The 15,126-nt window shown below is 38.8% G+C and overlaps 1 protein-coding gene across 6 annotated transcripts in view; it reads left to right on the top strand.

The window, feature by feature from the left end:
- LTBP1 (latent transforming growth factor beta binding protein 1) overlaps positions 1-15,126 on the top strand; it is a 184,927-nt gene that overhangs the window by 82,402 nt on the left and 87,399 nt on the right. For 5 of the 6 annotated variants that reach the window (XM_066315900.1, XM_066315901.1, XM_066315899.1 and 2 more), the window contains 2 exons: positions 754-1,031; positions 11,740-11,842. In XM_066315900.1, the coding sequence (XP_066171997.1) occupies positions 754-1,031; positions 11,740-11,842 (381 nt within the window). The remainder of the gene's footprint in view (positions 1-753; positions 1,032-11,739; positions 11,843-15,126) is intronic. The other variant, XM_066315902.1, reaches the window with a different exon arrangement.

Below are 15,126 nucleotides of genomic sequence, written 5' to 3'. Positions count from 1 at the left end.
AACCCAATAATAATTTCATTTACTTTAAAGAGTATTTTGTGTTCCAGTGAAAAGAGGCTTAAGGGTTACAAGCAGTTCTGTGCAAGTTGCATTGACTGGAGGATCTCAGTCTATATACCCAGACTTAAAACTGCAACCATATTTAAAAATGGAAGTGTCTGAAAATCATTTCCTCTCCCTTTATCTGCCAAACCCTGAATTCAAAGTTCAGCACAGGGAGTGGTGATTTTAGATGGTTGAGATGCTGGCAGCTCTTGCAGGGGCGAACTTGAGACTTGGCAGGTATATAAAGGTGAAGGAGTGAAATCTGAAGCTTTTTCTGTATTCCAGAGAAAGATGATGGATCTGAAAAAGAAAATAAAGCTTACTATATATCCAAAAATAACCTAGTAGAGTAGGAATTCTGGAACTTTGGATGGGGCTCTTATTACACGGTATGACCACAAATATTAATGTCATACCAGCCAATTCGGACATCCATGTTTATCTAGCAGTCTTTACAATCCTATAATGTTGTTCTTTCCTCTGTGAAGATTTTTCATTTTCTTGCTTTGTTAATGAGACTCTATGTGTTCTTTAAGCCTTTCCTTTAACCCCCAAATTTGGGCTTCATTTATATTTCAGTCACTTCAAGGCACCTTGTGAAAATACTGATGTACAAAAAAAAAAAAATGTCTTAGAGGTGCCTAAGATATCTTCTTCACATACTTTATTGCCAATTTCTCTTATGTGTTTTTCCTTCAATTATTTTAGTGAAGTTCCCTCCTAACATAGTGAATATCCATGTGAAACATCCCCCTGAAGCCTCAGTTCAGATCCATCAAGTGTCAAGGATTGACAGCACATCAACAGGACAAAAAGCGAAAGTACCTCAGCCAGTACATCCACAGGTCTCTTACCAAGGTCTTCCGTATCAGAAGACCCAGAAAGGACATACAACTTACACAAATCAACAACCCATTCCTCATATGTTTCCTGTTTCAGTTAAAACTCAGCTTGGGCGCTGCTTTCAAGAGACTGTTGGGACACAGGTAAGAAACATTTGCTAAGGCTTGTGAGACAGGTGGCTTTAAAGCTCTGTTATAAAGGAGGGAAAAAATATTTAAAAATCCAACAATTGCAATCCAAAACTCGACATTTTGGTTTCAGTTATTTTATGCATAGCTTTTTCTTTCTCCCCTGGAAATTCCTATTCAACAACTTTATATGTTTAACTGTATTTTAGGCTAATGTTTTGAATCTGTTGAAATGTAACCATTGAATGGGGTAGAAAAATCATGAAAGCCAACTGAGTGTTCACTAGAACATTAAAACCTTAGTTCACTTAAAAATAGTATGTTCACATCACGTTTTTCATACAACTATTCAAAATTTTCTATCTTCTTTCAATCCTGAAAGCCTTTTAATAGCAACACGTTTTTCAATTTGCATATATATTTGAATATATATATATAGAATATATATATAGAGAGAGAGATATGATAGAGAGAGAGATGCAAAAAGATTGTTAAGAACCTGTAAAAGTCTGCTATTATTTATTGCTTATTACCTTTCTGAAATTTTGCTTTTCAGATCAAATGTCTTTAAAGTGAATGTATGCCTCAGACTGAAATAATGTGTGAGGTTTCAGGAAAAGTCACTCCTTTTGGGAGGTTGTGTTAGAGAATAAGTGTGTTGTTTTTTGGGCTGAAAAATACTTTATGACTGTATCACTGCAGATGTAAATTTTAAGTTCATCACAAGGGTTGCTTTGCTTTTGGTCCTTCCAGTAATATGCACCCAAAGTTAGCCAATTTTCAAGCATCAAATACTGTATGTGTTGCCAGTATATTTCACAAATGCTTGTTAGATGTTGACAGCAAAATTATTGAAAGATTTCACCGGCACAGAGCATGCCTCCCCTCAAAGGGACATCGTTCCTGGTGAAAAATGTCCTTTACAAGCGTTTGTTCTGGCTCTTTCTTCCAGCTGTCAGTGAATTTTTTAAAGGCTCTTAAGCTGTGCACAGCTCCTGCCTTCCCCTCCCAAAAAACCAGGGAAGAGACCTCTCCCCCTTACTCACAGATAGGCAAGGAGTTTGGAAAGGATCAGTAATGGGGAACAGACAGGAGCAGAAGTAGGATGCAGTCAGGAGCAGGGTAAAGGTGGCATAGTTGTCAGATCCTTAGGTACTGAATCCCCCCTTGCCATGGGCAGACTGTTGAACTTGAAATCAAAGTTCCTTAGGCTCAGTCACCTGCCATCTCTAATGAGTTGACATGAGGATGCTTAAAAGTAATTAATTCTGAAAAATGCAATGGAAGAAATTAATTTTAAATGTCATTGCACACCAGAGTTTTTTTTTTTAGAAGACTGGAGTTAAGTTTGCATGTGTTTAAAGGCTAGACTTTAATAATTGTCAAATGATTGATTCAGGAGCTACAGTGTTAATTTACAGTCATGAGTTCATTGTGCTTGTCTGTTTCAAGCATGGTAAAATCTTTGGGAAAGTTCATGGATTTTACATGAAAAAATGAAACAGGGCCTGTGTCAAACAAGGATTTCTCTCTGTTTCCTGAATATGAGAAATACAAAAAGCATGGCATCATAGGGTGCAATCCTAAAAATCTGGGAAAAAGTGTGATAATTAATAGTTGTTTATTAATTTTTGATATTTCTCTATGTACGTATATATAAAGGAATACAAAATTAATTCCTTGGTCTTGCACTTGGCAGTTGGTGCTTCCTATCTCCTTTTATAGGTGGAGAAAAGGAAAAATAAGCTTGGATTACCTTCATGTCTGTCTTGGAAGCCTACTCACCATTTTTTATAGCTTTTTTTTCAGTATTGCCCTAGAAAATTGTGTCTTTGCAATGGTCTCAAGAAAGGGTAGTGCCTCCTAGTTTAGAATAGTGCATGTTCTCAGTTTGTACAGATTTCATTGATCAATCTCAATACTGAAGAAGAACATAGTAAGGATTTCGGAAGCATTCTTACAGTGATGGTTCAATTTAGAATTGGAGCTGTAGATTGGTGTTTGGTAGAGCATTCATTTAAGACCTTGCCATAAATATAGATCTGAGCGACTCATTCACCTTTCAGATTTTAATCTGAAATGTTTCTGGTTTTCCTGCAGCGAGTCAATGCTTATTATTTATTTTTATGTTAAATATGCCTTTAACTGGGAAGGACACAACTGGGGTTTTTTTTAACTGCTTAAAAGATGGCTTTTCAGTTTCTTTCATATTTGCTTTGCTCTATCTGTGGACTCTCTCTATTTGTTCAGATGCAATACTAAAATGAGCTTTCTCTATTAGTAGCAATGTGTTGCAAGTCCTTTCTGGAGCTGATGCTGGATAATTTTGATACCCATAATTAGTTCAACAGTCATCAGTGTTTATACATTTTTTTGCAGGGTGGATTGTGTATTTGGCTTCAGAAATGCTTTCTTAAATATCCTGGAATCCTGAGATGACTTTACTGTCTGTAGAGCAGATTGGTGGAAGGATTTGTGTGTGGCCTCTTGTAGACAAGTCAACTAAGTTGATTAGGGATTTGCTGAACTTACTTTTGGTCCACGCTAAAAGCAAAGGATTAAAACTGTATCATGATCTCTTTTGTGATTTTATGTGCATATGTAACTTCTACTATTCTATGTTTGTCTCCATCCCTTGTTCTCTCCTTACCTTCTCTGAATTTCAGCTGCTTTTCAATTACAGATCCTTTGATTTTAGTGCTCTGAGGTTTGTTTTGTAATCTTCTGTGAAATATTTTTCATCTCCTGGCATGTTCTTCCTTGCCCCACCTTATTTAAATTTTCATAAGGTATCTCATTCAATAACAGTAGGATACTCAGTTTCCAAGACAGAGTGAGCGTGTTTTTTGCAGTAAATTTCCAAGCAAGTGCATACTATTGAAGTTAGCAAATGGAGCCACCTTGAACTGAAGGACATTATGGCACAGATAGTTGAAGAGTCTGGTTGTATTGTCAGGTCTGCAATCACTTCTCATCAATGACATAGGAATTCTTTCAGACCTTCTCTTCCCTTAGCTGTCTGTAGTATCATAAGTGACTGTACCAAAGGCAGCAACCATGAGAGCAAGCTAGTAAAAGGAGGATGAAAAGATGTCAGTCTGCCAGCTCAGAAGGACCGGGAAGAGTGAGAGGGGCAAGGGGAATGAAATTTCCTAGCTTTTAATAAGAATAGATAAATAAAGACATGCATTTTTGGAAATACGTGTACGTATGTATGTATTGTTTAATTGTGATTGTTTTCTGAAGTGTCCTCAGCACTGTGAAGTAAAGTGGAAAGATAACTACAAAAGTAGCATTACAATCTGAATTTTTAAAAGGTATTATAGGAAGCAAATAGTGTTTTGGATGGTTCTGTTTTGTTCTCAAGTCAATTCACTTTTCCTGGTTGCCTCTCTTTTCTCTGAGTGGAACACTCAGCATTTATTTCTCGTCTGGCAGATGTTAATGGTGATTGCTCCAGGACAGCATATCATGTTACATGATACCTCACAATGATATGTCCCACACAAAAGCTGTGGTTCATTAGACTCTTTCCTAGTACCACAAAGATTTTTGCAAGGTATATTATAAGCCATGTTAAGCTGCAGGCCAGAAACTTGGTGTTGACATGAAGATACAGGAAACAAACCTTTACCTAAACTTCCCTATTGTTGTACAGAAAATGATGTAGAGGAAATAGAGATCTCAAGTTGGGAAACAGACATGATGGAAGCAGTAGGCCAAAAATCCCAATTAAAATGGAGAGCAGTAAATTTCTGGAGAGCACTCTATAATGATGCCTTCAAAAGCTGGAGACTGGGCTTAGTGTTCTGTAAAATATTTTACAGCCATGTAGTCCTTTATTTCTAAAATCCAGTTGGTCATCTTAGACCACTGATTCACTAAGTCCTATTTAAAAAGCAAGCAAATGAGGAAGATTTAATTTCTCTTCTTTAATTCCTCCTCTTCAGATGATTCCAATTCTAATAAAAATGCCTTTGTTATGACACAGGATTTCTTAAGGTACTTCTATAGTGTCAGTGGCGTACTTAGTAAAGATTGTGTTCGTATTCTTGAGTCCTATCGATTTTGCATATAATTTCTTTGCATTTAAATCAAGAAAAGAATGCACTTGCCTACTGTCTGTGAAAATCCATATAGAGATAATTGAGCACTATTTTTTCCACCCCTTAAGATCACTTCGAAGTATTTACTAAGTATATTCATGTGTTTCCCTATGGTTGCTGCATTGCAATATTGTCGATAAAAAAATGGGATTTTTTTACCTCAAGATTGTTTGGGTCTCTGCTTCAGTGTAAAAAATGAGGTATTTTTTGCAAAGCAGCAAGAAATTGGAGAAACTGGTGCTGCAAAAAATCGGTCATAATCAGTTTCTTTCTGTCTAGATTCACATGTAATGCTGTTCTCTTCAGCAGTTATTTTTGGTATTAGGTTTACCATAGGAGACTTCTAGTAATCTTAGCGTCTCTAGTTTAAAAACAAAGTAAAAAAATCATTGTTATTCTACAGAGAGATATTGAAGAAAGGAGTACATGGCAAAATGTCTAAAAGAGAAACTGGCTATGAAGTCATGTCAGCCTCTGCTTGTTCATTCCTCCTCACGTAACTGCTGAGAAGAGCTGGACTGCTCTCTGAAAAGATCACTGCAAGAATTTCAGAAACACTGTCTTCTGATCCCCCCTTTCTGTTTTGGTATTTCAAGTAATTCAAGTCAGTTCCAGGTTACTGTGTTAGGGCATATGTTCCATTCCTCACCATGTCAGTGGTTTGGTGCATGATGCTTTGTGCTTCCCTTGCTAACTGCTTTAAAAGAAAAGGTCCATACTTGTAACAGCTCTCTTCAAAAGGATGCCTGAATTAGAGTTGCTTTGGTATTGTGAAGTGAAATTTGGTGGATTATAGCGATACTTTGGAAAATCATATTAAAGCAAATCACAGTATGACATGGCAGACAAAAGAAGCGTATTTTGATAAATGAATGATTTTAATTGATTGGTTTTAATTATTTAAATGGTTTCATAAATAACATTAATTATGAGCACTAGGAAAGACTTTTGAAACTTACAGGGGTTGTCCATTTTTCACTGCAGTCAAAACTCTCACAGATGCTTTCAAATATGTTTCAAATGCTGCTTAGTGTGTCTGACCAACAGATACTAGTTAACCAGCATCTTAAGTGGGATAAATTTCTATGGAGACAGTTTATTTAATACTTTGTTTCAGCAATGTCTTTTACAGGAAACATTTGTTTTGGTTTGAGGAACACATTTCTATCTGTTATAAGACTTAATAGAATACAAAAGAAAGCCAAGTGATAGGTGGCAGCTGGGAAAGGTTAGAAATTGTCGATGTTGTATCATGGTCAAGATTTTGACTCCAAATGATTCAGCATTTACTACATTCAGACAGGGGCATACACTGATTGGGTACTTTGAAAATATACATACAATTTTTAAAAACTCTGCTTAGTTATTTGAATTTTTCATGATGGGAAATATTAAACCAATGAATCAAAGTTTTTGAGTTAGAAATCAGAACAGCAAAAATATGTCGATAGCCCTTAATGCCCAACCTAACATATTGATACTACTGTATGCAATACGATCATAGTGTGTGTAGTGTGGAGGTGCTCACGGCAGTAATATGCCTGTTGAAGTTATTCATTCAAGTGTTTAATCATCCCTGTCAAACTTCAGATTTAAGAAAACATTTCCTGTGGAGATAAATTTCAGGTATTTTCTTTTTTTGACAGCTGTATGAAATGAACTTTAATGTTTATCTTTAGGCAGAAGTGATACAATTTTGTGCTTCATACTGGTACTTTTTCTCTTAGAGCACTTTTAAAACCTCTTTTCTTTAGAATAGTCTTTAAAATGCCATCTCGTAAAATAAAATAACTGTCTGGAATTCCTTAAAGCTCATGGTTTGGCTTCTGAAGTTCTTAAACAAATAGACTGTCAGGAATTGGTGTGGATTCATTTCCAGGATTAATGCTTCATTTGCAGTAGTTTCTTTGCAAGATCAATACTCTGAAATATCAGAAGATTAAAGATGTATCAGATACCAAAAACACCAAACAGTGTTTTAATTACTCAAATAGAAGAAAGCTGGATAATTTTTACTTGCTTATGAAGAATGTTCTGCTTATGCCAAAACAAATTCTTTACCAGTTCTTCTGGAAAGTCTGGAAGTATTTAAGTTTCACTCCTCTCCTTAAGAGACAATGCCTGTTAGTGAGCCAGTGTTACATGGGATAACACTCTTCATTTGTAACAACCTGTCATTCAGCTGGTCAGTAAGCTAATTAAGTATGTCTGTTAATTGTTTCAGTGATACAGTTTATTAAGTTTGAGGTTTCTTGCTCTGTTTGTCGTGCCTATAGGAAAAAAAAAAGCAACAATCCAAGGTCTGTGCCTGTTGAATAGTTTGCAGAAAGTTAAACAGTGTATCCATTCACTTCTGCTATTGTGGTATGTGAAATACAGTCTTTTGAGCTGGATCCCAGAGTCATTAGCTATTAGCTCAGGCAAAGCACCTATCAATTTCAATCATAGTTTTAATCATGTGACACTCCTTTATTTATGCCTGTATTGTGGTTTTAACTAAAAGCTTGTGACAGGGATTTGCAGATGGGTCACGCAGGAGTGGGAGTCCCAGGAAACCTTGTGGTCCTTCAGCCAGAATCCTCTGCGGTTGCCCTGAGAGTGATTGCCAGATTGGGCTCCCTACTGCACATTACAGGGAGCTGAATAAATTTCCTCTACTGCCTTAGCAGATGAATTTCAAGGATACAATCCTTCTTTTTCTCTGGCATTGGAAAATGGATGGAGCGCTGGTGGCAATACACAGCTTAGCACTCTAGGACTGTGGAGATGGGGCAGAGACTGGAGTCTGGACAGAGTAACAAAGAGGTGATGTGGCTTGGGGTGGCTTTTGTGCACCAGCACAAGGTCAGCCAGAATTTCAGTCTTCCAGTGGGAATATTCAGTACTTCCTTCAGTTATATAAAATATTGGCATAGGAGCCCAGGCACGCATGAGGAAAAATATGTGGATTTGAAACAATACTTTCAGTGTCTCTGAGCGCTTTACCCAGGAAGAACTTTGTTTTATAGCAGTACCATGTGTGCATCATACTGCTGCTACTGCTGAGCCTTTCAGCACAGTCGAGCTCTTTTATACCAAACCTTCATGACTTCTTTGCCTTCTGAACCAGTAAAACATTTCCAAATCATAAGCTTATGACAGAGATATCATTCATGAAAATCTGTATTCTTTTCCAGAAGCCCTCAGGAATACAGACTAGATTAGTTTAAAATATGTGTAGATGATGAATAGAAAAGTCTAAACCTAAGCTTAAAGAATGGCAATATCTTCATGCATAGTCAAGCATGCCTGTGTTTAGCTTTCCTGCTTATTTTAGGCTCATAAGTATATGATGGAGTTGTGTTGAATGGTGAAACAAACTAAAAAATAGTTATGAATTCCTCCAAGTGACTTTTCCAGTCACTTGTGAGTCAGAGACTGAAAAAGACTGTCTGAAGAACTAATGAGTTCTTCTTGGTAGTAGGAAGTGGGTTAAGACTTGAAGTGGAAAGGAATTAGCTATAAAAGTTTTTGAGACCTGTGGAAGTAGAGCTTCAGTTCAGCTTAAGGTTGCTGAAAGGAGGGAGCATCTTAAGAAAACATAACTGGGAATAGTTTGTGCAGTGCCATGAGTGTTTAGAGTATCTGAAGCACTACTAGATGTACCAGAGAAATCAGAGTTTAGTAGGTGCAGAAGAACTCTGTTTCTGCTTGGATTAGGACTTTGCAGAGCACTCATGTTTTGTGATGCATAGCTCCAAAATTACATACATCTTATAGGCAATAGGAGCCCCATGTGGGAGTTGCCTTTCCTTGTTGCCTGGTTTCTACAATGATCTGGATGTTAACCAAATTATCATTGATTCTTCAAGCTTTAATTCACCATAGAGGCAGTGGGAGCAGCAGCTTTAATCATTGCCAGTTTTTACTGACAGGACTGCAAACCACAGTTGCCAAATGACTCAGACTTTGGCATCCTTATTTTTGCTCATGATTTTTATATGGAAATTTGAAAAAGTTATGACCACGAAGATCATGATTTTCAGTAGAGTGCAAATGCTGTAGCACCACACCTAAACTATAAGTAGGCTTTTAGTCCATCTTCCTCCTCCTCTCCTTTCTTTTTTCCCTTCTTTTCTAGCTAGCTACTATTAGATGACGCCTTTTCTATTTTTGGGGTGGGGGGGGGGAAGGGAGGAGCCAGTTCGTGCTGGCATATTGGCTGTCATGTTAGTGGAATCTTGCCTTGACATACATGAGCTCCTGAGGTTTTGACCTTGAGGAGAAACACTGAGTGTTAGGTAGTGTGCCTCACTGCCCAAATGCTCCATTTCTGAGATCATAAGGGGAGATGTAACACCAGCCTGGATTCCTCCCATTTCTTTTCACAGAGTAGAAAGCTGTAAAACAGTAGGGGGAGAAGAGCTGGGTGCAGAATGCTTTAGCTGACTCGTGATAACAGCCACAGTGTACAATTTCAGCAAGTGGCTACTCTGTCTTTGAAGAAGCTCTAGGAAAGGGGTTGAGCCTCTGTAACTATAAAGCAAAACTTGGTAGCTGTAGTTATAAAAGTGAAATGGTCCTGCCTGGATTATGCTTGCCTGGGAAGCAGGTTGAAAAAACCAGCATTGTGTAAAGATGTAACTTGAACTCTTAAGGTTTAGGGTAACCACATAGAGGAGGCATTCTGAGTACTCTCCAGCTGGAAAGATTTTTTGAGCTTTTGGGATGTGCAGCACATTCTGTGTATCCTCTAGCTGTGGGCAGTTGGAAGAGATTTCGGTTTTGAAAACAGCAGAGCTGCTACAGCAGAAGTTGTGCAGAATTCCCCATTTATGCATCTTGATTTCTGAAGTACCAGGCTGGGAGTTGCTTATGGAAGCAGAACTTAGTAGACTCTGACTGATCAGGAATGGTCAGCCTTGTGTTAATCCTACCATTGCCTAAGGCAGAGGAGTGCAAGGCAGCTGAAAGATACACATTCACCTAGGGTAAGCCTGGGTCTGCATCTGAGAGGTGGGACTTGCTGAGATGCTCCACTGTTTTAACATCGCCGAATACCATCCAGGCAAGGACTATTTCTTTTCCCTTGCAACACAGGAAAATTTTTCACCAGACCCACTCCAGACAGTAATGTGAAAGTAAGCTCCTGTGGAGTCACAATAACTGAGCAGTCTGTTTGAACCTGTTTGGCCACTCTATTCTTTTTGCTGTTCATATGTCATGCCAAACTGAGGCTCAAAGTGGTGCTAACCTGTATATGGGCAGTGTGGGCAGAGACACACCATAGCCGTGTCAAGTTGCCCTAGAGGTGGTAAAAACTTGGACGTATGTGGCTGGCTGTCACTGAGATGGAGGACACTTCAGACTTCTCACACATCCCTTGACACAGATCTAAGCTTCTTGTGCTGCAAGTGCTGAGCTGTAGTCTGATGTTTAGATAGTGAACTGGTGCCCCTTTTAATTAGTTGAGATACTTCAGGATGTGTCTATGGAGAATCTATGGAAAAAAGGACAGAGAAAACGGCTGGGAGGATGCCTTGCTGGCCCTCCCCATGCCCCTCTGACTGACTCTCTGATGAGTCAGAGCCCTTGTAGCCCTTGCTGTCCTGTTCGTAGTCACATTGTAAAGCTACACAGGGCAACTCTGCTTCATAAATGTCATTGGCTCATGTGTGACATTGTGATTAAGAGCACACTGGAAAAATTTTGGGAAAGCTGGAGGAAGCTGTTCATTCAGCATGCCTCTGCACTGCGGAGTGACTGTGCTACCAGCTCAGTGAGAGCAGCCACAAGGCCTCACAGCCTGTGGCATAGGATGAGCCAGCTATCTTGAGCTGAAAGCTATGTGGCAGTGAACATTTGGGTCAGAGGTTTACACACTGTCAGAAAGCAGAGTTAGATTAGGGAAAGTCTGTTCATGCCATACTGAGGATTCACACTTCAGCACATTTGAATTGTTTGCTGCAGTGGCTATTTATATCACATTTGCTTTGAAAGTATTACTGAGTGCAGCTGTTGTGGACTTCTCCTGTGCTTTATGTGTTCCATTGTATACCTAACTGGCAGGTTTACATGTTTGGGGGTCTTTTTAATGTCTGCAGCTGAAATACATTTAAGCTTTCTTTACCATGCAAAATGGAAGAAAATTGCAAAAGTGAAGAACATAACTAGTATGTTGTAGGCTTCCAAATATTAATATTCTTGTTATAAAGCATAATAAGTATGTTATTGATTGGTGGGGAAATGAAAATTGACCTCAGAAATTATAAGATATTTGAGATATTTCATATAGCTTTTAAAAAAATGGACATGCATGTTTTTAGGATGAAAACAATAGCTTCTAATAGCGAGTTACTGCCTTAGTAATATACTCACTCATTCCTATGACTTACTGTTTTCTTCTGTTTTTTTCTCATTTTCAAGTCAACATGGGGGAAGATAATGTCACTTAATTTACTTACGCCTGTGTGAAAAGCCTCTGCAATGTGTGAACACCATTTTAAGTTCAGTTAAGAGCTCCATTGAATCTTCAGTGTCTCAGCAAGAGGTTGACTCAAAATGACTGAAAAAGAACATTGTACTGGGAGTGTTGTACAATATCACTAACCAGAGTATTCTTTACCTGACTATTTCAGTGTGGCAAAGCACTTCCTGGCCTTTCCAAGCAAGAAGACTGCTGTGGAACCGTGGGTACTTCCTGGGGTTTTAACAAATGCCAGAAATGTCCCAAGAAGCCATGTAAGTGCTATTTTACTGTTATTCTCATGGCTTTTTCCTCTCAAGTAGTATTTTCCCTTTTTACAGAGGGGAAGAAAGCCAAAGGAACCTAGTAGAAAAAAATGTGCTATGATTTGATTAGGGACAGGTTGTAGAAACTGGAATTCCCCAGCATGCCAGCAGAGTTACAATATGCAGGCACTTGGTGCAGCCAGCAAAGTTGACGTCGTTGGGCTTTTTCCCCTGCTTCTTCCTCCTTTGAGTCAGTGATGGACTGTTGCATTTACTCAGTCCAGGAAGAGCAATCAGATTGAATCATCTCGCCTTTTCCAGCTGGACTTCTTTTTTTTTTTTTTTTTTTTAAGTTTGCATACAAATCTTAAATTATAGAGGCGCCAGTTTCTGCTTGGAGAGAATGCAGTGACCTCTTGGGACTGCAGATGAAGTTTCAGGTTTGGAGCCAAGCTCTTCCAGGCTCTAAATTGTTGGTTGCTTTTTTTTTCCTCTGCTTTTGAAATATCTTCCCCAACAATTAGACAACAACGTAGACTTTCTTCAGCATTTTGTTATGATTTGACATCACATTATAATGAGAAAAGACTTTTGAATTATTTGCATGATCAGTGAGGATAATCTCTTGAACTTTTTGTGAATTACATTACCTTTGCATGGGAATGGTAATACTTCTGTGTCATGTCATATTTTCGGCATTAAATGAAAGATGGGAAGAGATAATGTGATCTCAGTTTTGTAGATGAAGTAGACCTGCATTTACTGGGCCAAAAATAGGTCATTAAACCACGGTCACTCTTACCTAGTTCTTCTAGGATCCTGTTATTCAGATAGCAGTGCTGAAAGTATGTTCAGTGTTTGATTTTTTTGGAAGCAGCTGTTTCTCTATAACTCTTGATGTGGATGTAAATACAATTCCAGCAGAAAATCTGCTATATCACTCCTATTTCTCTGACTCCTCCTTCCATAGGAGACTTTGGTATAAATTTATGGTGACTCAGTCTGGTTTGCTAGTTTCTGAAACATTCTGTGCATTGGAGTATGTCTATTTTCTGATGTGCTTTAGAAGGAGAGCCACCTTGGTGGGTGAAGGTAATAGTAAATAAGACCCCAGGTATCTATTTTATTTCCATAGCATGTAAATACAGTTTTGGAAAGGAGCATGCATGCCAACTGTATAAAATTTAACAAAGACAAGCGCCAGACTCAGCTGCTGGCCCTGGGTAACCCTGGATGTACACGCAGACTGTGGAGTGAGAGGCTGGAGACCAGTGCCAGTCAGAAAGTTGGACACGAGTCAGCAGTGCCCTGGCAGCCAGGAGGGCCAGCCCTGTCCTGGGGACATCAGGCACAGCATGGCCAGCCGGGCAAGGGAAGGGGATTGTCCTGCTCTGCTCTGCACTGGGGCAGCCTCACCTCCAGTGCTGGGGACAGGTTTGGGTGACACAATGTAAGGACATAAAGCTCTCAGAGTATCCAAAGGAGGAGAACAAGGATGGTGAGGGACCTTGAGGGGAAGCTGTATGATGAGCAGCTGAGGGCACTTGGTCTGTTCAGCCTGGAGGAGACTGAGGGGAGAGCTCACTGCAGTTACAGCTTCTTCATAAGGGGAAGAGGAGGGGCAGGCACTGATCTCTTCTATCTGACCAGTGACAGGACCCAAGGGGAACAGCCTGAAGTTATGTCAGAGAGGTTGGATTTTAGGAAAAGGTTCTTCACCCAGAGGGTGGTTAGGCACCCTCAGGCTTCCCAGGGAAGTGGTCACAGCACCAGCCTGACAGAGTTCAAGAAGCATTCAGACAATGCAATTCAACTACAATTGAAATCTAGTTCATTGGAATCATATTGACAAGTGAAATGTTGCTTATTTGGATGTAGATGGGCTATGAGAAACATCACAAAAGCCTGAAATGTGTTTTGAACCAAAAATTGGTTGGAACTACTAACAGAAAATTTTGGTGCCTGGTTGGAAGGGAAGCACACCTGTTAATTGTTCATAGAAGAATATGAGTTTAATAGAAGGCTGGAATCCACAGTAGATGTGTGGACAAGGCAGCTGCTTAATGGCACGGTGCTCAGCACAGTGTTAAAAGCAAGCAAAAAGGGAAACTGTGACAAACTTCTGATCCACTGGTACTTCCTAAGCAGGTACAGAGAAGTGCTTGAGCTCAGCCTAAAAACCTTTCCTAGAGGGAAGTCCACCCACTCCTTTTTCAAAGCACTGAATAATTTGTTTAAATGCTAATGAGATGAGAAATGTCCTTTGTTATAAAAAAGGTTTAATGACTAGCATGCTTGCTCAAGATGGGACACTTCAGAGTTCCTTTATCTGCCAGAATAATTTCTAATCTACATTTTATACCTATGAGGAGATGCCCTAACCCATAAAATGTAGAAACAATTCTTGGAACAGATTTAGGAACCCAGTCTCTTTCCCAGAGTCCTTAATTATTTACAGTATGAGTCACTCTTACTCCTGCTTTCTGGCTCAATTTGGAATTGTTTTTTTGAATGTAACTGTATGATTTCACGAAGAGAGTGAATGGTGCCACTTGGAATAATCCTCTCCTTCTGATTAAAGCATTCCTGGAAAGTAAGGATTTGTGTCTCCTAGACAGTTCTCATCTTTTTAGGTGGGAGTTCTCACTCTATGTTAGTGTTTTAAGAAGGGAGGAGGAGAAGGATGCACTATCTCTTATGCAGGTTAAAATACAATGTCTTTATATCAAGAGTGTGATTTGGTAGGTGTATGCTTCAAGAATATTCATTGAATCTGTCAAGAAGGTTTAGTAGTGGTGTATGTATTTTCTTTAGGCTACATTTGATTTAGGAATGATTCTAAGCATGATGCTGTTTAATCATGCCATGTCTTATGGCAAGTCTGCATGGATGTAAATGGTCAATTTTTAGATTTTTAAGACTTGAAGGTGATATGTTTAGTGTGTTGCAGGTGTTTAACAGCATGTTAAAATGTTATAGATGTTCAGTTTGAACTTACGCACATTGAAAGCCCAAAATCTGTTCTGGATCTAGGTCAAAGTATCTTTTGGGAATAGGTGTCATGACACCTATAAGCCTCATGACAATATCAAACTATTATGGTCCTGTAGAGTAAACAATTTCCAAAGATAAATGTGAATTTGTTAGAACATTTAATAGAAGTTTGGAGTGGATGCTGAAAGATTTATATTCATCAAGTACTTTTATTTTTACAACACTGAGAATGTGGTAAAACAGTGGTAAAAAGAATATGCGTATATTTTTATGTACATAAATTTATTGGATGAAAAAAG

The sequence above is a fragment of the Sylvia atricapilla genome, chromosome 3 (assembly GCF_009819655.1).
Source record: "Sylvia atricapilla isolate bSylAtr1 chromosome 3, bSylAtr1.pri, whole genome shotgun sequence".
Classification (NCBI taxonomy): domain Eukaryota; kingdom Metazoa; phylum Chordata; class Aves; order Passeriformes; family Sylviidae; genus Sylvia; species Sylvia atricapilla.
The sequence above is the reverse complement of the archived record's forward strand: the minus strand, read 5'-3'. Positions and strand labels throughout refer to the sequence as shown.